The 26,436-nt window shown below is 39.3% G+C and overlaps 1 protein-coding gene and 1 long non-coding RNA gene across 7 annotated transcripts in view; one reads left to right on the plus strand and one right to left on the minus strand.

Moving 5' to 3' along the window:
• Window positions 1-3,523: 3,523 nt before the first annotated feature.
• Window positions 3,524-5,434, plus strand: LOC128902187 (uncharacterized). The gene is made up of 2 exons (XR_008463674.1): window positions 3,524-3,771; window positions 5,062-5,434. It is a non-coding gene; the product is annotated as an uncharacterized LOC128902187 (long non-coding RNA).
• A 2,846-nt stretch (window positions 5,435-8,280) lies between these two features.
• The window catches only part of PIK3R1 (phosphoinositide-3-kinase regulatory subunit 1), a 61,408-nt gene continuing 43,252 nt past the window's right edge, over window positions 8,281-26,436 (minus strand). For 4 of the 6 annotated variants that reach the window (XM_054184667.1, XM_054184668.1, XM_054184669.1 and 1 more), the window contains 9 exons: window positions 19,046-19,148; window positions 18,266-18,364; window positions 17,957-18,137; window positions 17,360-17,485; window positions 16,195-16,337; window positions 15,748-15,924; window positions 15,587-15,655; window positions 13,076-13,246; window positions 8,281-12,602 (listed from right to left, as the gene is read on the minus strand). In XM_054184667.1, the coding sequence (XP_054040642.1) occupies window positions 12,413-12,602; window positions 13,076-13,246; window positions 15,587-15,655; window positions 15,748-15,924; window positions 16,195-16,337; window positions 17,360-17,485; window positions 17,957-18,137; window positions 18,266-18,364; window positions 19,046-19,148 (1,259 nt within the window). In that variant the 3' untranslated portion in view covers window positions 8,281-12,412. Of the gene's footprint in view, window positions 12,603-13,075; window positions 13,247-15,586; window positions 15,656-15,747; window positions 15,925-16,194; window positions 16,338-17,359; window positions 17,486-17,956; window positions 18,138-18,265; window positions 18,365-19,045; window positions 19,149-20,529; window positions 22,686-22,709; window positions 23,046-26,436 lie in introns of those variants that run through there. The other 2 variants (XM_054184672.1, XM_054184671.1) reach the window with 2 other exon arrangements.

Genomic DNA, 26,436 nt, shown 5'->3' on the forward strand with positions numbered 1-26,436 from the left:
CACCTTCAACCATCTTGGTTGTCCTACCTGGTACTTTCGCTAGTTTTTTAATCTGCTTTTCTAGATGAAGGAGACCACAACCATATGAAGTCTAAGATTTCCACTATCTTTGAAACAGCTGAGTTGCTTACTGATTTATGAGCTGATCTTCTTTGGGTTGGGTACTATATAAGGGCTTTCTCACAGATTCAAGTTTGATAAGGGAACAGACTGAGGTGTGAATTTCCACTGCCAAGCTGAGAAAAAAATGTAGGTATGGGCCTTCTCACTGATTGTGCTTATGGTGCAAGCTGATGCTGCAGCAGTGGCAATTACTTACTGACTTGTCCTATATGCCTATCTACACACACACAAAAACCCCTGAGCAGCTTTACACATTGCACTTTTAGAAGAGGAAATGTACACCTCCCTTCGCCCTTACCACTAACGAAAAAACCACTTCCTCCCCCGCTCTCCACTCCCAGCTATCTCCACAATAAAACAGAGACAGAAAAAGTTGAACCTTCCTGATCCAGGTGACTGCCACAAGATTATTTTCACCAGCCCCTGTGAATTTGTTCTCATATCAACTGTTTGTTCCATCCTGAAAATGACTTCTGATGACGGGGAGGGCCAAGCATCTGATCAGACTGCCAATTTGCCCTCTCTCCCTCCTCACGTCCCTAATTTTTCAGGCTGGGAGGTGAACATGCAGAAGGACATTAAAAACAGGAATCCCCCCTGTGGGAAAAATATTTAAACAAAGTTCATAGTTTAGGGTCAATGGACAAAGAGCTCAAAAGACTCAGGCATCCATAAGAACAGTCAATCTCTCTAATTGGGAAATCCAGGTTCTATTTTCCATGACAAATATCATTCAGGTACATCAGGTGCATGCAGTCAGGCACACAAGGAAAACAGGTTTCTGTGATGCTAGTACAAAAGCATCCCACAGGAGCTTGTGGCAGCAAAATTTAATGATACTGAAAATTTACACTTTCTCACTTACAAATGCAATATCAGTGCCAGATAAATTATTGAAAAAGTTGTCAAATAAATCACCTAGTGGATATGATCACCATTGTGCTGGTTGAACAGCATTTGAACAGGTGTTTCTCTAATACTCTCCAAAATGGATTATTTGAGTGAAATTTTAACATGACTCTTCTTCTACTGAGCTTTCTTTAATGAATACCCTTGGTGTAACTCTGTCACCCACTCAGGATTTTTGCACTTTGATACTGCTGAGAAAACGTTCTCCTTTACCAGCTGATGCATGTCTTCAAGACTAGGAGGCCTGACCAGTGATTTCTGCTCAGTCACATTTAAAACTGTTGGTGAAGAAAGCAGAATCCATTTAAAAATATTTTAGCTTAGCAGGTAGGCAGGGCTAATCACTTTAACAGTGAAAATAGTAACCAGAATGGCAACTAAATCTACCTGTAGGGAATGCAGATAATTCTGTGGAGATTCTTCTGCTGGGATTAGGTGGAGTCAGTGAACCTAAAGAGATTTTTGGCACACACAGACCCATCATGTATATTTGTCCATTTCTAGTTCAAATGAGTTTGTGCTGCAATTAGAGTAGTCTGGAGGGAAGGAGTTTGAAACAGAAGACCCAAGGATCTTTTCTGATTTGAAGCTTCCAATCAGTTAACAGTTATGCTGTGGTACATTTTCAGAGCCATAAAAGCTTCTAACACATTGATTGGCGTTTTTGTTACTGCTGTGTTCAAATGTTCATGTTTCTTATCTGAAAGACTAGGCAGTATTGAGCTTTTCAGTAAAAATGAGCCAAACCAAAACTGAGGATCTTTAATACCTTTGATTTCTGGATGGGTAAAGTACAGTTATGAAAATACCAATTCAGTCTGGTTTCTCAGTAACACTCAGATCTGGCTGGGTTTGGTTTCCTGTTCTGTTTTTAAGTTATATCTGTTCAAAGCAGAAGGTTTGTGACTTCTACAATTGTATGAGAGGGCTTCTCATGTCAAAAAAACCTCCCAGACTTTGGTCCTTTAGAATCCAAAGCCAGACTCACATCACAGACCAATTAGACCTTGAAATGTGAGTATTGATCTAAAAGTAATTCTGACCTAGATGTCACTTCCTGAGCTGTAATACTCAGTAAAGAACCAAGAAATCAATCTGCTTAGAGAAAAACACACCCATATTTATAGCTATACGATTATAGCTATACAATTACCTGTGTCAATACCTATGCAATTATCAGCCTAAGACTGCTTAGTTTTCAAGAAGCTCGAGGCTTCATGCCATACACTTGAAGTAACCATTGAAGCAGGGATGTGAATTCAGTCTTCCCTTGTCTCTGATGAGTGCCATAATGACTGGGCACTATAATTAGTTATCTTTATCGCAATTAATATCTTTATTTAGATGGAGTGAAAAAACCACCAGTGGATTGAACCTAACTCTATAGTCTGGTAGGAAAAGCATTCACCTAGGACGCCTTATCTCTGACTTCAGTTCACTGGAGACTTTCCTAGACCTCACATACACTAAGTGACTACTGGCATGGTCACTGTTGTCTAACAGGCTATATTCGATGGAAGGTTGAGTCCCGTGTTTAATTTTGAACACTGAAAAAGTTCTGTGAAATCCATAAATCTTATGAGAGTTTCATATCAAACAAGTGAGGGTTTTTTTAATGAGAACTGTCCTTGCAGAACTATTCTCAATCAGCTCTAGTATGGACATGCTGAGTCTTACATTCCTAGTCTCTTCCAAGGTCCATGACTAGATTAATTTCTAGGAAAGGCTAGAGAATCATGGCATCTTGTTGCTGAGTGGGCCATTTATCTGACAAAAGGAACTTCCCTGAACCATCTTAATAAAGGATGTGCTGTTCCTTATGTGACACCAAAAGGAAGATTCTTGTGAAAAAAATTCTTACCAAGACCTTAATATCAATCCCTTTCCTCTGCTCCCTTCCTGTGAAAATGGCTGTTTTGAGCCAGCGTTACCCAGGAGCTGTCACACACAGCTCGTCAGAGGAGCACATATGTACCCGTATGTACTTGCACTAAAGGAAGACAACTTAGGTCCAGCCTCTGGCCGCACCCTGCTGGAAGCCCATGTGGCCCAGATAGATAAGAGGCACTTTCTCCACTGGAGAACCACGGACGAGAATTTGCTCATCTGTGCCTGCCAAGATTACAGTGGGAAACAGACAGACCGTGACAAGATTTCAGTTTTAGTAACACTGTTGTTGGTAACGAAGATCAAGACCTTTTGAAACATCAGCATCATTTAATTGTGTGCGTTTGTACACCAGTTGGCTTTTATTTTTAATATGTTTATCCTCTTGCCGCCTCTGAAATACAGTCTTGCAGGACAGTAGTTGTGCACATTTATTCACCTGCTAGGTCAGTCTGTCTTCACATGGAAGCATTGTTCTTTTGTCTGGAAACCTACAGTGCCTACTATAAAGAGATGCAATGCCATGAAACCATTCTGAGGATCTTATTCACATCCCTTGAGAACTCCTGCTGCTCATGGGTTGTTTGACAGTCCATGCCTTTCTTGTTTACATAGCTTGTTATCAGTAGAGCAACAGCTGTTTGCAAAACAGCTTCTCCTCTTTCATCTCAAGTCTCCTGAAGCTTCTCCCCTAAATGTTGTTCCTCCCTTAGACCCGTCACTGCATCTACTCTAGCCACTGAGGGTATGCAAGGCCAGATCTTCCATTTCATTGGACTGGGAAACTCCCTATGCAGTCTGCAGACCCTTCTCAGCAGACCCTTCTCCACTGAAAGGTTTGGTTTAACTGGGGTAGGTACACATGTACCCAAAAAATATAATAGGGCCTGCCACCTTCTTGAATTTTCCATGTAGTAGATGCGTGGGGAATTTCACACAGCTCTGCTGCCCTGAAGTAGAGCTCAGTGTGACTGGGAGGTAATTTGACTGAAGTCCTTCCTATCTTAGTTTTATTGTCACAATATGCCACCCTATGTTCTTGGCAATGGATGGACTAGAAGGGAAGAAAGTCAAGTTTCATAAGTTTTCCCTGGGTAAGAAAGGAAATACAGATGTGGTGACTAACAGACTGATCTCACTTGGAAAAAAATAGCAGCATCTCCTTCCTCCATGTCTTTTCAGTTGACCACATGGCTGGCAAGAGACCAAATTATTCCCCAAAAGACAGGTCTATGGCTTTCATGTCATCAGACATCAGACATTAGAAGGCACCAATAAGCCAGGCCTGAGGCATTGCTAGGTTTTACCCTGGAGCAGGAGGAGAAGCCAGCAATATCCTGGCATTACTGCTTATCCGCATTCCTCTGCATGGAGCCCAGCATTGCAGCTCCAAGGAGGATACAGCCAAGCATCTTTTTGAACCTGTCTGCCACCTTCAAAATTATTATGAAAGACACAAAATCTATAAACCAACCCCAAATTAACTGTCCCTTACCATTATGTCTAAGAGCAGAAGATACGACAGCTGGTACTGGAAAGATTAAAACTGAACTGTCTATCAGCAGGGAAGAGACTGAGTTCATCTAACCTTAGCCACCTTAAAGTTGCATGTCTAGCATAAGCCATTTGCCTGGGCTCCCCCTCCAGTCAATGGAATGACTTCAGGGTGTGATTCACTGCATCCTAAGAATAGTGCCTGAGGTAGGTGGTGTGAATCACCCTGGGGAATTGCCTGGATCCCTGTGAAAAGAGCTTTGCCAGACAGCTTTGGTGACAAGCCTTTCTTTTAGGTGCTTAAAATAAGATGAGATGAATCCCACCTCAAAATGTTCAATCTCAGTGTCTTCCTGAAACGTGGAAGAGCTGCAAATTGCATGAGCCTGCAAACGGCCACTGTTTTTAAGTGTCAGCCTTTACCCAACAGAATAGTAATCCTGCATGGATTTCACAGGGAAGGTGGAAGGTGCCTGGGGCCCCAGCCCCAGCACAGTGCCGTGCAGTCTTTGTCCTTGCCCAGAGGGTACAGCGAGAGGTACCAGGCCGTTCCCTTGGCCCCTGCCCCCTGGTATGGCATGGCTGGCTCCTGCTCTGGCAGCTGCTGGATTTGCATTCCTTTCATATTTCTACTTCATGCTCTTTCAGGTCTCTGCTCCCATTCAGCCTCACAACATACAAGCTCCTGTGAGTTGCACCTTTTGGACAGATACAGCTAAAGCCTCATTACCCTGAGTGCAGTGACAGGCCTGAGGGCACACAAAAGCCAGCATCAACGTGAAGCACTGCTGTGGGTACTGGGCAGGCAGCGGTGACGGACCACCCCGTCACAAAACCAACCACGCGATTCCCTGCGGGAGGATCACCAAATGTTCATGCTTCATGTGTCTGTTTCACCTAACAGTGAGCAAATGCGCTGAAGTACTTTGGGTGGTTGCAACATCAAAACATAAAAAAAAAAAAAAAAGAAAAAAAAAAGAAAAAAAGGATAAATCCGGAAACCTTCACAGAACGTTTGTTTCACACCAAGCATAAGATCTGTAGAAAAATAAAGTCAACCATGTAGGAAATAAACATTTATTGAGGAAGAAATGCTCTCAGGTATGAATTAATTGTCTTTCTTCTCAGGCTACAGTCTTCTAACGCGTTAGGAATACAAGACACACGACAGTGAAATCATCATTAACTATATTCATGTCTGGTTTTGTCAATATTGTTTGTTCAAAGGCCTGAGGATGGCAGGTTTTAGAAGCTTTTGTGTGCTCCCTGTTAAATTTTTCTCTTGTCAATATTTGCACATGTTTAAATCAGTGGCCTAAACTCCTTCTTTTTTAGTATGCAAAGGTAATTTCTTCGTAGAGAATGGTGCAACAAGAGGTGTCCTTGCAATACCATTCTGGCAGGAAAAATGGCCTGGCGCAGCCATGGATAATAACCTGCTTTTTCAAAGAATTGTCAGGACGTTTCTGCCTATCTGATTGCTGTTCAGAGGTTAAAGTGCTGGTCCCCACAAAGATTACACAAAGTTTGAATAGTAGCTGATCGACTGATGTCTGTTTACCCAGAACGTCCCTCCAGAGTTTCTATTTTTGGTAGTCCGTGTATTTGAGGACATAGGTCCCCAAATGGATTTTAAAAAGAAAGAGACACAGGAACCATGTTGTCAGTAGCGCTCCCACAGTTCATGCTTTTTGTTGTTTCGGAGACGATAGGAAAGGCCTTGTGCCTTTTGTACAGCCCGTGTTTGACGGGAAGCAGATCTGACTCCACTCCCCCACATGCTGTCCTGCAGGGAAAGCAGAACTGCTTTTTTTATCCTTCCTTCCATCCAGGGATGCTGGCAGGACCTCACTCTTTGCCGTTTCCTCAGTTCCCACCCTTTAAACAAGGGCCCCCGTGGGCCGTTGGGCCTGTGGGGTAGATGTTAGGTGTATCCTAAACGTAATCATCTCAAAAGGGTCACTCAGCAAACACGAGGCGCTCTTCCCTGTGGCGTAAGGGCGGGCTGCCTCCGTCGGAGGCCGTTATGAGAAGCAAGGGGCAGCCCAGGGCCTTGGCTGGTCTGTGCCACAGGGCTCCCCTCACACCCGCCATGTTGTGCCAGGAGTCAAAAGGCTTGGGGAGAAAACAAAAATCCATGAGGAGCATTCCCAAGCCTTTAAAAATATCACACCCACTTGTAGCTGCACAAAGACAGATTTAAGCAGTTTTTCATATTCCCTATGAAAAATGACCATCAAGGCCCAGCAAGAAAGCAGAGAAGGAAAGTAGGTGTGTGTTTGTCTGCAGATAGCAAAAATAGAACAACATTTTTGCAAACTATTTTTCCAGTCTGCCAAGAGTGATTTCTATAGAATGTATGATACAATCAAGAAATCTGCCATTCTGTAGATTTCTGCAGTTTACGATCAGCCAGTTGCAATTTCTCTCAATAGCTGATGATGGACATTGTGTGATTCATGACCTAGCTAACCTTTGTTTTTAAAGAGAATCATAAAAGCATAGAATTTTCTAGGTTGGAAGGGACCTTTCAGATCATCAAGTCCAACCGTCAACCTAACACTGACAAAACCATAACTAATCCATGTTGCTAAGTGCTACACCTACCCATCTTTTAAATACCTCCAGGAATGGTGATTCCACCACTTCCCTGGGCAGTCTGTTCCAATGTTTGATAACACTTTTGGTGTAGAAATTTTTCCTAATATCCAACCTAAACCTCTCCTGGTTTGTTGAGCTCTATGGCTGCAGAAGAGTTTGTGTTGCTCAACATCGGGGAGCAGGAATGGGATAAACTCAGCGTCTGTTTAAAAGAATCATCTTACGAACTGAGAAAAACTGCAAGAGATGTGTTCATCACAGATCTAGCCCCACTTTCTATTAAGTGGGCTAAAAACATAATAGCGTTTAATCTACATTTCTTATAAGAACCTCTAAGGGCCAGTGACAATGTTGTGATTGTTAAGCCTGTTACCTGAGTACCTCAATCAGGGGGTATTGTGTGACTGTGAGCAAAATGTGGGCAGATTTTGCAATGGAAACCTTGGACAGAATGGGAATAGGAATGTCTTCCTGACTTCCCCAGAGGACCTCTCCTGGGGCAAGATACGGATGGGCTCGAAACAGTCAGATACCACATACCAATAATGAGCAGAAGAAAACAATGCTCAGAATTGGTTTTGCCCAATTCCTTCCTCACTTTCTCCTTCTTCTTCATTCTCACATTGGTTTTCACACTTAGATGCAGCCATGAGGTTGGTAAATGACTTATAGCTACAAAGGCTGACAAGCTGGCTTCATGGAAATCAGAGACAAAAGAGACCCTGATTTCAGAAGAACTAGAACTTCATCTGCAATGTAAAACACAGCTAACAGATCATGAATATTGTGCTGCTTTTGCAAGAGTATGAGATGAGCAGAACTGCCATTTTGTCACTGTGTGACACAAGACTATTTTGGAGCTACTGAAGTACTCCATTCAGTTGAATACAGAGGATGGCTGTGAGTCAGCTGAAATTATTTGTTCCCTTTTTCCCTCTAATGAGTATTTGGGTCTCATTTTCAAAGTAGGCCACATTAGACACATTAGAGTTGGCCAAGGATGCTGGTAGACAGACATCTCAGTCCTTAGTGAAGCCTCAACAACTGAAATGCAGTTTCAAAACAACCTTTATTCTGCTTGAAGACTTATTACAATTTTTAAAGCAACTTAAAAACAAGACACAGCTCCATCAACTCTATAGCTTGAACAAAATTTCAAGGAGGCATGTTTTCACTGTTGCCTTGTAAAGGCAATTTACAACCCACTTTACCCTCCACCTCCTCAACGACCATTTTAAAACAAAGCAATCTTAATGTTTTAAAGACATTTAACAGAACAGAGCTTTATTTTTAAAAACAAGAATAAAAAAAAATAGCAGCATCTTGGGCAGCTAATGCAGTCTCATTAGGACAAATGCAATGTAACATTACCAACTCTCACAGTCCAATTTAGTCTTCAACTGCAGTAAATACAACATGATTCTATATAAATGTTGCATTTTGGAACCCTGTCCCATGGGAGGCATTGTGCTTTGAGCTGCCCATTTCTAAAGTGACCCCGATAAAAAACAGTATCAGGATTCACCTTCCCAACTTAATACCATGCATAGCAAAAGCACTGTGTGAAAATCGGCAGAAGTTTTCCCCATTAGAAGCATCTGAATGTTTTCCCAAGCATTATAATTTCATTGCCAATTACAAGACAAAGCCATTTCTTCACTACAGAACAGTTGACACCAAACAGAAAATCTGAAGATTTGGTTTTACAGATTGCTTGACAAGATTTCTTAGATAACTGAACCATACAGACAATTTTTTTTTTAAAGAAAATATCCAACAACACAGAAACTCAGTTTTCTAACTGTATTTGGAAACATGCCGCACTCACAAAGGTCTAGTGTGCATGTGTGTGTGCCTTTAAACAAAGTTAATTATATAACTTACTGAATTCAGCAAAATGATCATGTTCGGTGAAATTGCAGCTATACTAAGATCTATTCATACATAAACACAGCAAGTGTGCACGCATATGAACAGATACATATCCCCAAATCTGCAAATTCAAATTTCACCTTAAGGAAATCAGAAACTCCTGATTTTGCTTGTGGGTTTTGGTTCTCTGTGTTATGTCTCATACCTTTCAAAGGCTTTGTGAAAGTGCTGCTGCAGTGCAGCGTAACTCAGAGATTTAAAATAGAACAAAAAATCCCCAAACCAAAAAAATGTAACAAAACAAATCCCACCTTTGAATCATATTAGATGGAAAAACTAAATGTCAATACAAATACAGAAAAGCACCGTGTTTCTTCAGTTATATCCCCATACTATTTTTCTGTATATGTTTGAGATCAAATCAAAACTGGAGTGAACAATATGGTACATTAAGGACAAACAACTCTGCAGTGACCAGGGCCTTTGGCAGATGTAGCTCCGTGCATTAAGGAGAGAGGGAAATGCAGAGGCCACACAATATGTAAATACCAAAGAAAACCCACTCATGCCAATTTCAGGGTGTCAGTGATCCTTGCAAATTGCACAGACCCTGCGTAGGCAGAACTTCCCCTTAGGAAGCCCTAAGCACTCATCCTCGCAACATAGTGCTTATTTCTCATCGTTGCTTGTGCAAGAAAAGCAAGTGCCAAATTTGCACACACACAATTTTTTTTCTCTGTTACAACAACAGACGAAGAGAAGTTGTACAGCACGACAGGAACAAATGATATCCCATACTGGGCTGGGCATGCTAAGGATACGGCCCACTGACATAGCAGAGGTTTTCGTAATACGAGGAAAATTAGATCCAAATGCCTTAACTACAATAAAATTTCATGACAAATGCTACGCGAAACATCAATTCAGATTACATATATTTTGCTTATAGAGAAAAAATACAATTTTACTTTTAAAATAGTTAACAATCAAAAATTAATATATGTCCAAAGAATATCTTGGATTGCTACAAGTGTTAAATTGTGGTATATTGAACTAATTTGTAACTTCAAGCCAAGTAGTATAACTGGCATGCTAGAGTAATTGTTGGTGCTTTTCATAGTAAAAACCAGTTATTAGTAAATCAAATTTACATGGTCCTACAGGCTTGAAAAAAGCGTGGAATGAGGAGGGGAAGGGATCAAGACTAAAATTCTATTCAGAAAAAATATTCAGAATAATTTTGTAAGTGGTGACTATCCCAAAACATTAATGTTGGTTGAATCTTGTTTCCTGATATAAATTCTAGTAAGAAAATACATCTATAGGAAAGCAAAGACAATCCACCAAAAAATATAAGAGCACAAAATCAAAATAAAATCAAAAGGGTTACAGCCTCAGAAATGAAGGAATAATGTAAAAATTAAAAGATAATATAAAAACTACTGGAGACTGGCAAATTTCTTATTATTTCCAATAGCTTAATAAGTACTGCATACTTTGAATTAAAACACATGTATCGCTAAAACAGAGCTATTATGAGAGAAGTCCATGGGTCTTACTCTTTTGATTGTGTGTGCAACTCCCTTTAACAGTAATGGGTCTTGCCTTTGCATCTTAGGGGAAGAACAAATTCTTATGTTCACTTAGTCAAAACTTTTCCAAAATTTCTCTGAATGTCATTACTTTATCAATTTGCAAGGTGTGAATTTTCTTGGTGGTCAGAAAGCACCCACAGTGAATTGTCCCAGAATTCCTAATAAATTTGCTCTAGCTGGATTCATGTATTTGTTTCATTTAGCTAAACCATAAGCCTTTAAAGTCTCTGGTGCCTGAAATTACAGAATTGTTCACTTTGATACTGCCTCAGTCTACAAAATTATTAAAATAAATCCAAAATGTTAAATATGGTAGCCTAATCATTTTCAAAACAGACATTTTCCAGTCTTAATTAGCTCTAAGTTGTATTCAAACGTTCTCAGTAAAGGTGGGAGTTTTTTTTACACAATACTAATACAAAAAACAAACCTAGGCAACAGTTTAGACAAAATTCCTTCATATGAAATGAAAATACCTTTACATGCTGACAAAAATTCTGCCACAGTAGGTCAAGAAGTCATTTATTTACTATGAATAGTGGATTCATTCTGAAATCCAAACTATCTACCCCAGTAGCCAAATTTCTTGTTTTTTTCTGCAACCATCAGAGAAGTATACACCATTTTTTGTCTTTCAAATACAAAGACAATCATGATAGAAGTTCAAAATGCTTCAAGAAGCAAACATAGCGTGGTACCGTATTCTAAAGTTATCTCTGAAACAATATTGTTGGACTCAGTGATATTTTGTAATGTTCATATATTTTTTATTGAATAAAGCAGCTTTGAAGCTTATCAGGCACTGCCCAACAAAATATTTAGTCCAAAAAAAAAATTACCAACTTTTAAAACTTCGAGCTAGTAGCTCAATATTCTATACAAAGAAAACTGTAAAATATTTCATAGTTTTAATTCTGAAACCAACTCTTGCTGGCTTCCTGTACATTAAAAAAAAAACAAAAACAAACCCCAAACAAACAACAAAATGAATAACAAAAAATAGTCATCAGGAAAAATATTCTCAGGCAAAAGAAAGAAAGAAAAAAGAAGACAAGGAAACAAGAAAGAAAAACAAGCTTAACCTGTAGGTATGCTTGAGAGAATACTACAGCCTAAAGAAAATTCAGTATTGCATAGCACAGTCTAAGAATTCAGCTTTTAGCAAACAGAAAAGGGAAAAAGAGAAGCAGTTTGGTATTGACAATTTCCATCAATGATAGTTAGTCATCCAATACTATGTACATTATTATATACTGTATGCCATTGAAAGTCCTGTTTTCTTCAGTCTTAAATATATTCTTAAAACAGGATTTTTAAACGTCTAAACAAAACACTTCCTGGCACTTTGCTATTACAATTACTCTGAACAACATACTGTAACTGAAGTCCTTTTAAAGTGTCCCTTAGAAATGAAAGTGCCATTCTGCTACATATCATTCACCAGAAACCAAAAAATCCACAATGCTGTGTGTCTGTATCCACTGAGTGCAGCAACACCAAATCCAAGCCAGGTCGTGACCACAAAATTCCAATAACCGAATGACAAAAACCTCTTACACCTTGTGTCTGCAGAATCCAATATTCTAGCTGGTAAAGCTTCAGAAGTGGTCGTAAACAAGCACCATGTTTAAAGGCCTCTAGGTCCCTGCAGGGAGATCAGGTTAGGATTTCTCTCTCTCTCTGTATTTTGTTTCTTAATTAAAAAAAAAGCACTTCAGATTAGAAACATACGTTCACAGCTTAATACTGTGATCTCTCCCACTGCAGTTGTGAAGGAAAGAAAGCTCTAGTCCCATCTGAAGACAGATAGCTTTGATACTGCAGCTGAAATTCTTGAGTAAGGCTGAAAGGAGCCTTCTCTCTCCAGAGGCCTCAATGTTGTCAAATCTTTTCTTTAGAAAAAAACCAAACAACCCAGAATATTAAGATCTTCATCGCCTCTGCTGTGCATATACTGGGTAGGCTAGTGTGACATTGAGAGAGTCATTGTGCTGCACGAGTGATGTGTGTTGATAATGTAGCACCAGTTCTTTGAGCGAGTTGTACAAGTTATATGGCTCTGCAAATCCATACCCAGTAGGTGTTTTGTTTATCACACAGTGCTTTACTTCTCCATCCACCCTAAAAAGGAAAAAAAAACAACCAGTTTTTAGTTTGTCAGTACAGTAAAGTTAAGCTAGAAAATAAGGTATTGGCAATAAATTTTAAGATGGTAGTCACTACATAGAATTCCTGTCTTCTGTGGTATGATAATAGTAAAAGCCCAGGTTTAACCCAAATCCCAGATGTTGTGTTAGCTTAAGGAGGAGGGAGATTGGCAGGACTTAGCAGCTGCACATAAAGCAGTGCATCCATGCTTTCGTTTCCCTTCTGCGTGAGGCTCATCTGTGGGAGTGCCACAGGTTTGAGCTGGGTAAGAAAGGCAGCAGCAATAAGGATGGCCTCAGGACTTGCTGGTCTAAGCAAGGCCATCCTTCAGGCTTCTAAGCCTGAAGGTCCAGTTGGATCCATGCACATACAAGTGTCTATCTGGCCCTGGCTCAAGGTAGGTGCCTCAGATGTTGGTTACATCATTCACAAATTAGGGTACGTACACAACAGAGCAGGCATAGCAGCCTTGTTTGCTGCTCTCTCGAACAAGGAATGTTCCATCTCGCTTTCCCCGCAGCAGATTTTCAGCTTGGCTTCTATTGATATTCCCCACGTTCCATGTTCTCTCATCATGATGGGGCAAGTCCTCATCATCTTCTACCATAGAGTATTGGCTGTTGAAATAGGACAAAATGTGTTTGTGAAACTCATAGCAAAGCAAAATCCACAAATTAAGTAGTCCCCATTTTGTATTACTTGAAAAAAAACGTCAGTGGTTACTAGGATGCCTCCCTGGTAAAACTAGGGATGTAACCCATGTAATATTGCACCATTCAAACCACTGAATAAAAATAAAATATAAGTTCTGGTTCTTGCTTCTTTTAAAAACACTCATGTAAATCTGAAGAAGGATATAAAAGGATGCTGTGGTATCTTTCAGAATCTGCTGTGAAGCACTTCAATACTTCTACCATTGCTCACTGTTTTGGTAAATAGCAAGCCCAATGAAATCAATACCCTCTGAGTCAGCTTCATTTCCAAAGATCAGAACACTTGGTCAGCAGTGGAAAGTCATGCAATGTAGCAACTACAGCTGCTGCTCGGGAAAGCTACGAGCAGTTGTACAGATAGACAGATTAATTTTTTATAGGGGAGATGGCTTTGTGGAAAGGGTGGAATAGTAGACTGCTCGCCATCTACTTATAACCAGATTATGAGAAGAGCATATAATATAGGGCCTTCTCTACCAAACCAGCCACCAACTATGAAGTTGATTCAGAGTTACAGAGAACCCTCTGAGCTAAAGTCCACCATGAAAGAAGATGTCTCTGGTTCAGCTGTCTGGACACCGCTTTGATATTCTGCAGTTCCAGAGCTGCCCACTCCTCCAGCAGCCTATACTGGTGGGTCCTGCCTCTCCTGCTCAGCTTGCAATCAGTCTGTGTTTTGGTAATGTATTTATTCTCTCTGTAATAGGTTTTTAACCAGTTTTCCTTGGTCTAAGGAAACATGACTTCTCGCTTATCCACCATTCTGTCTTTCTGAAGATTCTCAAAGTAGTCTACAAGAATCAGCAATCTCACAGAATTCAGTTTTTCAGAAAGAAGGGTTTTTTTTCAGACAACATTCTCTCTAGGTCCCTTATCCCATTGTACTCGAATGTCCTGCATGATATTCAAATGCATTCAGCAGTGGCTTTATTTCAACCAGCACCTACTAAAAGCAATTCCTGTTTTTCCTGCTGCTCATTATATTGATTTTTTCTGCATTACAACTTTTTTTCCTAAAGTCATATTCTGAAAGTTTAGTTTTTCAGCAGAAATCTGAGCACTTAACAGACTCACTGGCAAGGAGAGTAACAGAGTGAGAGAACACGAAGATTTTCATTAAACATTTTGATGCTACATTAAAACTATAGCCTAGCATTGTTCTTTGTCTACTGTTTAAGCGATGGGAGTACTACTGGAAACAGGTGCCTACACATTCACCATCATATCACCTTTGAGCTGTGCCAAGACTGAATGAACAACACAGCTTTAAAACACGTATGCCATTTTTATCACCTGCTTCTACCAGTGCAGCCACAGCAGAGATGCACAATTTCCAAGATAACAGTAGGAGACTCAATAAACCAAGCCAAATTAAAATAGACTGTGGACAAGGCTAGAATGTAAATGCACAACACAGTCATTGTCAGTCTGCTGCTTTTGCTATACGTTCAGCCAGGCAGCGTAAAAGGCATGCACAGGAAACTACATAGGCCGAAAATGCTGATACAAATATTACTCAGACAACTTTGTTTTTCTATTTGTTCAGTCCTCACTGTTACTACACTTTTGATGCTATTTTGTGGCTTGCTTTTGTTTAAATTTGGTCTACATTCACACCACCCAGGTGTTTTTTACTTTTTTCCCCCGAATGAAATGAAACGTATTCATTAGGCAAACCCCTGTCAGAAGCTATAGTAAACCGAATTGCTGAAATGACAGAATACCATCCTGCCATTTCCCAGAAAATTAACCAGACCACAAAACCAGAGAACGACTACTCTTCAGCATATATAATTTTATCATCTCCAGTAGCAATGTGGTATACTGTGGTATCTACCATTGTACTAGATAGCACCATAGTAGCAACGCTTGAAAATTGGAAAAAGCCTGCCCATGCCTAGGAGACTTTCTGAACAATTTGTCCATCCATATAGCATCTCTATAAGATATTACGGCCTTATGATCTTCATTTTGCTGGTAAGAATAAAGACATAGGTTAAATGACACTGTTTTGCTAGAGTAACTTGATTATGCATTTCCTTGAACAACTGAGAGTAGGGGGTGAGATAGAGTCCCTTCTAATACTTGCATGATGTAGGCTGTCATGTGTTAACAGCGTGCATTGTTACTGGAGATGTAGGTTTGAGATTTCCTCTATGTGGTCCAGGAATTAAATATGCTTTATCTCACTTTTGCATAATATGATCTGAAATACCAGAAATATTTAAATCTTTTAATACTCACTCTTCTGTATTTTCATTTCCAAGCCATTCATTTAGCTTCTTTTGCCGAACACCTTTTTGAGTCAGCCACCTGGATAATAATTGCAAATAAAATTAATTGTTAGTCACCGAAGTTGGATACCAACGAAAAAAAAATAATTGTTAACTCATAATGATACTCACATCAAGTACTGATCTCTTGTCTTCCTCAGCTGTATGAGGTCTGGCTTAATGCTGTTCATACGCTTGTCTATCTCTCTATATTCAGCTGCTTGCTTCTTTAAATCCTCTTCTAATCTACGCCTGCTGTCCACGATTTCACTTATTCGAGACTTCAGTTTTTCATAGTTGTGCATAATTCTGAATGGAATAATGTGGTAGGTTACACTCTGATGATGTCTTATTCATAACTTTATAATTAGCTATTTAGTGGCATAGACACTTAAGAGTACAGATTATTTCTCAAGATTTAGCTATACATTTTGCAAGTTCCCATCTACGCTATTTGAGGCTTGCTTTGCTCACAACTGAACAACTTTAAACTCGCCATCTTGCTTTAGTTTTAGGCAGACTTAGACTTGGCATTGTTTCTTTCTTCAAAATCATACAATTTGAAATACCAATACTGACCTTTGTATTTCTTTTTCATTTCCTTCTCGTTTAAATTTTTCAATGTATTCCTTACTGTATCTTTCTTGCGTCTGGCACTGCTCTTCAAATATTTTTATTGTTTCATTAAATGCTTCAATAGCTGTTCTTTTCATTTGAATTTCCTGAAAAATAAAATAATTGTTATTACAGTTGTTATCAGACAGAAAGTATGATTATATTGGCTTGTATCACAGAAACCCTTCAGTATATTGTAACAGAAGACTTCAATACCCCTTTACCAGAACGCATTATGTATGCAGAGCCTTACAACAGAGAGGAAAACAGGCCCATGCAAAAGGTTACCATGATGAGGCTTTTCATGATCAGGTTTTCCAACAAAGAAAAACTGCTAGACAAAAAGCTAGCTACAATCTTCGCTTTGTATAAATAAGTTTTATTTGTGATGATTACAGCCTTACGGCAATGCACTTTGTGCTTCGTAACAACTAATGTACATGTGGCTTTATGAAATAAAAGTGTAAGATATTGGCCTGGACAGGTCTCAAAGACGTCATCTAGTCCATCCTACTCCCCCTACCTAGCTAGTTGATCGTTCAGTCTTTTAAGTCATTAGTTCAAGTTGCCTGCACTTCTCCCTCTGTCTTCAATTATGTTTAGGCATATTTCCTGCACGTTTTAAGAAGCAGTCTTGATTCTGAGTCTGTAAAACAGCACTAATTCACTGGCACTTCAAGATTTGGCTAACAATTGATTCAGTTGAAAGAAGGATAGAGGCAGCTTTTCATTCCTGAGCTGTGTGTACACACATAATCTCTCTACTATGCATAGATGAAACCAGATCCTTCAAAGACTAGTAATAAAATACAGTGCTTCCCTGAAAATGTGTCTTGAAAACTTTCACTCATATGCAGAACTGCTGGTAAACCAAGACCGTTCTGTGCTTGGTTTGGATGCAAGTGTCAGACTTGGGCACAGGGTGGGTTAGGTTACAGGTGGTGACTGTTCAAACATGAGTAAGCGATTCTACTACACTGAGCAAGCACTTCAGATATGTTTCCTCTTTTGGGCAATGGCAGTGGTAGCGAAAGGGAGGGGGAGGAAGATGAAGGAAGGTGGCAGTATGAATATTATTCCGAATCTACAGAAGTCTTCCAGTCTCCCTTTAGTGTCAAATCTAGCTCACCTGAGATGTTCTTGTGTAGTCTTCATAGAGTCTGTCATATTCTCGGCTTTTTTCTTGGAACTGGGTATTATATTCATGTAATTTCTTTCCCACTGCTTCTATGCTATCCTCTTTTACAACTTGATCCTGGAATGATGAGCAGGAGGAAAGATATTCCGTAAAGAAACAAAGATATTGCACAGATTTTCAGGATTAAACTGCTTAAAAATGCCTAGTTACATGGTAAACAAGACTTCTCTTTCATCAATATGGAGATATAATATACTATAGTAAAACATGCAAATGAGAAACTAATGACAAAAAGCAATTTTGCATTGCAAGTGTTCAGCTTTATACTGCAAGTTATATATTTCATCATTAATGAGTGGGATATTTATTAACATAAATTTATTTATTAATAATGTATCTGTAGTATTTAAACTTTTAATTATTTACATGCAAACTGTGTAGTTGGTTTTAAACAAAAATATCCGGTTTTATACCCACTTTATTTTTTCAGTTATTAACAGAACTGAAGTTCTTCATGATAAATGACAACCCAGTCTGCATTAATTTCTCTGTATTTAAGTGAAACACAAAGAGAATAGACCAAATTACCTGCTGGTACTTAGACACTGGATACAGTAATTTCACATCCAGTTTAGGATTATACTGGGCTAGAGATTCATTCCGGTAGTGGTTTATTAGCTCAACCACAGAGTTGAAAGTTAATGGGTCAGAAAAGCCATATTTTCCATCTCGATGAAATATTTTGATTAATTTGTTATTTCCTCCTTTCCTGCAAATAAAGTTTGTTGAGAAGTTAGGCATACTTCAAGTACTACTTCCTAAAGAACACTGTATTTTAAATGCAGTGTTTTACTGTCAAGTATTACTGTCAAGTATTATTAGCATAACTACTCTTACCTTAGCGTAAGCGTGTAGTCCCCATGCATTTTGGTTGAAGCGTCTCGTACCAAAAAGGTACCATCAGCAGTGTCTCGAAGCTTCTCATTTACTTCTTCTCTAAAATGAAAGCAAAAGTAACCAATCATTTCAGCTGCTTCTCCCTCATTTATCCTCTCACTGTGTTCTAAATTCTTCTGTTTTAAAATAAATGGTTTTTATAAGCCTTCTTGATCTCCATATTAATATATACAGTTATTTAATAGCTTATTTAACATTGCTGGAGAACAACTGGGATATAAAAATGGTATATCCTACGTCCTCTCACTGTTAGACAAAATTGTATTAATGCAAAGGTCTTTCTACTTGTTCATACAAGCCTGCACATTTGGAGCAGCCAGTGCTGGTCTAATGTACCTATATATAGTACAGTTAAAAATGTTGCTAATATATGGCACTTGTTAGTCTGGCTTGTTAACTATTGTGCCTACAGTTGGAAGTTCTGTATCAAAGACAAGAAGAAAATACTTATTTTTTGGTGCTGTCCTTTCATGCTAGCATTTCATATAGCTGTCTTAAAGTAACAGAACATTTCACATACTACATTCTAACTAACTGCCAGTAACTTTTTAGTCATGTTTGGAATAAAACCAACCGTAATATGTTTGTGTTGGAAAATATCCTAAAAAATGTCTTTTAGAACCCTAATTTTTCTATACCTAAGCATAATACATACACACAGAATAACACAGCAAAAGCATAAAGCCAAACATAAGAAATACATGTCTTGAGTTGATTTACCTTGAGATATCTCCCCAGTACCATTCAGCATCTTGTAATGACATGTTGTTATTCATGCCGTTGTTAGTTGCAGTGTTAGGTTTCGGTGGCTTAGGAGGCAGTGCTGCAGATGAAAGGGGGGGAAAAAAGTTGATTATAACTCACTGAAAACCCGACAATGTATTCCTTGAAATTGCATATTATTACAGGAATGAGAAAAAAAAAAGACAACAGTTAAAAAATAGAGTTTTCCATCAGTAATAATCTTTGAAAGACACTACAGGAATCAAGATATTTTACTGAAAACAATATAATTCAACAAGAAAGATGTACTGTTTCCCAAAGGTATGTTACTTTTGCAAGAATGTATTTTAAGCAAAATGTAACACCATACCCATCTCCTCCTCCTCTGAAGAAAGCCTTTAAAAAAAAAAAAAATTCTGAAGTTTGCTTTAACCTTTTTCCACTCAGGTGAATATAAATAACAAAACATGTAAATTTTTTTTTTTCCTCCTATGTAATGATCTTAGGGGAATGTTGCTGCTCCCTTACCTACAAGCTGAGTAATAAAAGATGCAACCCCACAGCAATACTGTGTATTTTAAGAAGAAGAACTGGGTTTTTGTGATCCTCAGCATTCTGTGCAATGATTTGCCAAAAAAAACCACTTTAAGAAACCCATCTGTGACCCAAATATCTCTTGTGTTAATCTTAGTATTCTACAGAATAAACTGTGTTCCAAATGCCAGGACTGATTAAAAACCACATCCCCCTCTTCTCAATGTCAAAGCTGCATATGTATACCGGTGGGTTCCAGAGAAGATACTGCAGCACTCCTGACTTAGTAGCAAGGGGGACTACATTGGAATCAGGATTAAAAATCAACCCAGCTCTTTTAGTTCTCCAGTAAGTACATCATTCTCTACAAATGTCCCTGACCTGTATATTACAATCAGCTACAAAAGACAATGTTTTTAAAGTTGCAATGAATATCAAGATAGCATAATATTTTTATATTATATGAAAAAATGATGCAGTATCAGGTATTCAATTAGCATTGCTAAATTTTAAAATCTGTTTTTCCTCAAACAATCCAAAACAATGACTTGTAATCACTGTTTCAGGAAATAAAAGTGTTATTACAGCATCTCCTTTTAGTCACAGTGTGGAACAGAGATAGCAAAAATATTAATAAAAGACAGAATTTTTTTCTGATATAATAGCAGAACTAGAACTACATCTGACAGAATAAAATCAAAACAGAAACAGGTCAATTCAGTAAAAAATCAATTAAGTAAGCAGACAGGTATTTCTACAGGTTATGATTCTAATTACTGTAACCATGCACTAAGCCACAATTCTAATTTATGCAAAAAAAAGGAAAAAGAAAACTATTTGTATCAATGACAAAGTAAAGAAATCCTATATATCCACTAAGAATTTTTCAGCAGCTATTGTAAAGACCAAAATGAATTAAGTCTTCAATAATAAGACTGCAGTTTTACCTGGTGGATCCATTTCTATGTAAAACATCAAGTCTGTGCCACAATTTATATCTGTCTTAGGATATTCTATATCCAGTTCTTCCATATTCCAAACAGTATTGTACATTTGTATGAGTTTCACTGAGTAAGCTCACATACAAGAAAAGAGTCAGGCTCTCTTTGTAATGGTGTCTTGGAATTCATTTTAAAACCTATAAGGGGCTGCACTGTAACCTATTACATCATAATCCTCAGCCAATCATGTCAAAATAATGTCACCAGACCACTCCTGTTTCATCATTTTCTTCTACATTAATCTTAAAACAACTTCAGTTTCAGAAGGAATCTACATTCAGAAGAACTGCAATATAAACCTGGTATTACAAACAAAAGGAGCGAGTGGGCTCTCCTCGCCCACGTTCCCGGCTGATTTTCCTGACTTTGCAGCATGGTACAGTCCAGTGCTGGCAGGATGACAAAAGGCTGATATGCTGCAGCACGTAGCTCTTACACACACCAGCACACAACACATGCACGCTCACACACAGGGCAGCTCCCTTTAGAAGTAGGTCGGTCACACCTCACTTGCATTCTCCTGCTCCGATGCCTGAAGTTTACCATGCAAAAAGCTTTAAAAGCCTTCTGGAACTACTGGACATATTAAAGATGCAGAAGGGAAAAGAGCGTGACTCTGTGTGTGTGTGTGTATCCATTACACACCCATTTTACACATGCACACACACATAGCCATATATATCGCCACATAATGAAATACAGATTATGTTTTTAAACTGTAAAGATTTCTACTATTTTAATGGACACACGGGTCCAATACACTTGATATTATCACACACAATGTGCTTACAGCAGATGTGTCTTCCCGCCTCATCATTTTGTAATAAAATACAATTCCAATCGATCTAGATTAAATCATTTTGATATCTAAAAAACAAATATCATAATCTCGCATTCAGCAGACTTGCCTAAACTGTCAAAGAAGAAAGTCAAAACTGAGCAAGATCTTCAAGTGATTTTGCTGAACATAAAAAGCCAGCCTGTCAGGATACAAAAAGATTTAGGCTGCCATTTCACACTGTTTCTCTACCCTGTTCTCACTGAGATATTTATCAAGTTAATTGTTTTTAAAGCAAGAGTCCCTTGTCAGTGTCTCCTTCCTCACTTGTCTTTATGTCATCAGTATCCTCCTACCATTTAGAAATTTTGGTTCTTAACTGCCCCCCCATCGCTGACTGCAACTGTCTCAGATCTCTTGGAAGAAACATGCACAGAACTGACTATTAATTCCAGAGCAGAATGCTATGTAAAGCAATGTGAATGCTTTATACTCGCTATAATCTATTGGGGCAGAAAAGGAGATCCACAACAAAGAGTAGTTGCAGAAACTATCTGTGCCTACATCATAAGGAATCCTGATGTGGCTGAATTGTGCTCTATCTCACAAATACTCATTAAAAAAATTAACACAATTTATAGCCTTCCCAATTATTTCACACATATCTACCCCCGCTCTGTGCCCCTCAGCAGCCTACCCCTTTTGGACAAGCATTAACATACAAGAACATGTCTAGAGTACCGACAGCTACAAAAAATGCATGCTAGTTTGCTTTATATGTTAACAAGCTTAAATTCATTCTGAAGTAGACTCTCCCCTCCCTGTTTAGGTAAACACGCTCCAAAGATTGCTTCCATTTCCAAAATGAAATAGGATACTTAAAATCATCCCAGACACAAGTCCAAACACTGAACTTGGAGGTTTAGCCCACCTGCTACCCGCACAGTTGAGTTGCCAAGGTAATTATTTAAACTAGGTTACAAAGATTTCCTACAAAGACTATGTGGCTGCATTTAGGTCTCATGTGGGATCAGTAAGCTTTTTTTATTCTGACTAATAAAGGCTTTCGGGAAAAAATTAGTTCTCCACTGGTGGCCAAATTCGGGACTGTCCACACTTTTATCAGGCTAGTGCTTGGCTCAGACTAGCCTAGCTTGCAGGCAAGAAAGAAAAGACAGGAGGCAGACAGGTGACTCCCCGTTCCCAGTATAACCTGGAAAGGTACAGAGGTACTTGACTTTCAGTCATGTATCTTAAGACCATGAAAGCTCTACCAGGTAATCAGTTACAGTAAAATACTTCCACGAGGTGAAGAAGAAAACACACACAGAAATTCAAAATCACTTACTTTGTAAATTATGCATCGCAAATGCTCGCCCTTGTAACACAGGATGAAAATACAATCCAATAACCTGAAAAACTTTTTGGTTTCCTCTGATAAAAATCTTGTTTTAAAAAAATCCCCAAAACTCCTTTTACTAGGAAGCTTCTCTGTAGCAATGAAGAAAAAAAAAATTCTGAGAAAGAGATTGCTCTGCTTTCCAACCAATGTTCCATAAAAAGCTGCAACATGCAGTGAGAAAATCCAAGCCTTCTCTCTCTTCTTAACTGCTTAAAGCTCTGTGCTGTGCAGAAGGTATCCACTTACTCTGGTTCATCATTAAAAAGTGAACCTGACTCCTGACTCTAGTACTGTAAAAAAAAAAAAAAAAAAAACCAACACCACCCTCGGTAGCTTGCACGTCTCTCTCAGATAAAGATCTCAGTTTCATGATTAACTTGGCCAGGTTCAAATATTTGCTGAGCCAGGGATTTCAGGTGGGGGAGGGGGAGGCAGATTCAAAGTAAAAGTTGTCATCAGCTAACAAGTGGCCAATGCAGGGCTAACTTTCTCATTTTAGCTAAGTAAATGAGAAGACCATTGTAAGAGGCCTTAAAATAGCTTCTGTCACTAGCTGCTGAGCGCAGAATTGAAGTCGAGAAAACACCATGCACGAGCAAACACAGGAAGCGGCTAACTAACTTACTGCAGAAAAAAACAGAATCCAAATCTCCCTTGAAAAGAGCTGTATCTCTCAGAGCAGCTCTGTGCAAGTAAAATAGCCTGCTTGCAAGCACAGCATCATGTCCTACACACTCACACTGGATCACAAATACAGGTGCTGCTTGAAGACCCTCAGCACAACACTGTGAGGCATTTTATCCATTTCCTAAATACTGAAAATAGTAGAAAAAAACACCTGCCCATATCCATGGTGTTTTCCAGTACGTCAGGACTGTTCATTTCTGGGGCAGGCAGGCAGGAAAAGGGACTGTACAGAGAGGGAGCAGTTTAGGTCAAATATATTTTCCTTGCCTTAGTGTTTGGTGGAGATCAGACTTGCTAAAGGAAGAGAGCAGCAAATGAAGAGCCTGCTCCCCTTTGCCTACAGGGGTTAACTTCTTTGCCAGCTACACTTTTACAAGGAAATAAATTCAAAGTGAATGGAGAAGCAGATCACAAGATTAAATTCAGAGAAAGAATAAAACAGGATGAATATTTTCCCACCACTTGTTGGAAACAGTGACAACTTCTAGTAGCTGTGTTCCTTGAGATCAGCTTGTGCTCCTTATGGCAGTCAAATGGCATTGAAAAGGTTTCACCTCCCAAAGACTCCACCTACCGAAATCTTCATGTTACAAAATACCAAACCCACTTGTACCTCATAATGAAATCCCAAATATCTGCAGTACCATTTTTGATGTTTTACAGTTGATTGATGAGCTTCATCTAAAACAATCCCTTGCTTTTCTAGTTTTAGCCTTTTCCTACTTGAACAATTGTCAGTTCTATATATAATTTAAAGCATTTTAAAGCAGTTTTAAGTCATAAAGGTACAGCCTACTTCAAATGGAGACGGTAACCTGTGTTTCTGAACTAATCCAACTCCTGACAGTAACTGATATGCCTCCTATTTACTGTTGAAATTATAGAAGGGGTTGATAACACTTGTTGGTTTACAGGGCCACAATACAGAATCATATTCTCAAAGGAGAAAAGAAATCCCAAACCTGGTTCACTGAATTTTTACCATTTTAAAAAGCCCAGGTACCCACACAGAGATAAAAGACAAGGCTTTGTTCCTAAGTAAATTTTTTTTTTTTTTTATTCTGGTGTCTTGTGCAAAAATGAGTTCCTAATCATCCTGCAGAAGGGAATAAAGTGTCCTGTCAAAAAACAGTACTGGCATCCACACATCTGCATTTTCACACAATTGCCCTATCTTAAATTTAATTTCAAAACCTTGAGTGGTGCCCATTGAACCTAGAGATTTGCATTTGCAGAAAGTCAGCAGCCTACTATTTTTTGCTGTCATACTCACAATGTTCTTCTATCTATAAAGCTTTTTTTCCTAAAAAACTATGTATGAAGCAGGAAGAGAACTGATCAGGTCTGACAGGCTTGCACATGTGTGTGTTACACGTACTTACATACAAATACACACATACATATATAACAATCTGTAAAAAATTCTAATACATGTTGTTTCAGTTTTACCAAATACTTTCAATTAGGTATTGAGAAACATAAAGCACAGACTACTGTCAAATCCTAAACCAAGAATACAACATTCCTATGTACGCTGATTAACAAAGCATTTTGCTCTCTGTTAAATCAGGTATAAAGCCTGATTTTTATTAGCTTAGAAGGGGAGCCCTCTGCCGGGTAAGGCACGGGCGCACAGCCTCTCTCCCCAGGAGAGACTGCCTTCTGCAGGCTCCAAACCATGCTTGGCGCTGCTGACAGTCCAGCCAAGCCTGTGACACAATGCAAAACAGTCCTGGCAAGGGACAGTGTTCCTAAATATTTGTTTGTGTCCCCAAAACACCACCGACAGGACCGTGGGCTGAGCCTGACCACCGCAGCAGCCCAGGGGAGCCTTGTGTTCGATTCCAAGAGGAACAGGATCAGCCTTTACAATCCTCTGGCTGGGCTGTTATGCTACCACGCTTGCTAATATTTTGTGCAGCTAAAAGCAAAGTGCAGCTTGGCTTGCCAGGATTCTCACCCCATCCCCAGTAAGTGAGCAGTTATGGGTAAGGCTGTCTCATTACCTCACTCATTCTTAGCTATGACCCTATGAGTAGTAAAACCTACCTCTTCATCCTCAAAACTGCAGTATTTCACAGCTTCAGCCATTATTTACAATGTTATTTACAAGCCTGGGAAACAGGAATAAACTGGGAGACACAGTCTAGCCAAAGCAGCTCAGCTTGCGCTAGTGCACAGGCCATCAAAGGCTTCAATTCAAGTGTACAGGACGGCGGGTCCTTCCCACCGTTGCAGTGGCTCTACCTCTGCTCCTCACAAGCCCCTCTGCCCGAAGTGCCACCAGCTGGCCAACTCCCCTCGCCCTCCCACCACGTCCCCCTTTCCTCTTTGCCTTCCTGTGATAAGACACACCTTAATCTCACACACCCAAAGCCATTCCACGCTCCGTATCACCCCTCGACCCTAAGAGGATCCCCATCTCCCTGAGTTCCCCATGAAAATCACCCCCCAGCTCTCCCATTGCCCCACCATCCCCTGTACAACCTGCCTCCCCAGCTACGAGCTCCAAACCCACCGTGCTGCCTCAAGCCACCCCTCCGGCTCGAAGGATGGCTCTGGGACCCGCATCCAGGGCAGGCCTCCTCCAGGCGCTGAAGCCAGGAGCCTTTATCATCCTTGAAAATGAACTGAAAAAAACATTCAGTCTTCTATGCCTACAAATATAGCCTATTTTTCAATATTTACCTCTACAAGCACACATGCTTTCACACCTCTGTATGATGTGTGAGATTCTGTGAGACACAAGCAGCACTGTTAGCTACAATCTGTTACAATTAAGATATTTTCTTCTAATGCTACTGCTTTGAATGCTGTATTTAGAGACATGCACTTTGTTTCTGACTGTGAAATCAGCATTACTCGTTAAATTAAAGCCTGTGTGGCTCTTCATCAATTTGGGGTGTTAAAATGGGATGCTAAATCACCTAGCTTGCACACTAACACCATCTTTTGGCTCACCTATTGGTAAAGAATGAGAAAGGAA

Source organism: Rissa tridactyla, chromosome Z (assembly GCF_028500815.1).
Source record: "Rissa tridactyla isolate bRisTri1 chromosome Z, bRisTri1.patW.cur.20221130, whole genome shotgun sequence".
Lineage (NCBI taxonomy): Eukaryota > Metazoa > Chordata > Aves > Charadriiformes > Laridae > Rissa > Rissa tridactyla.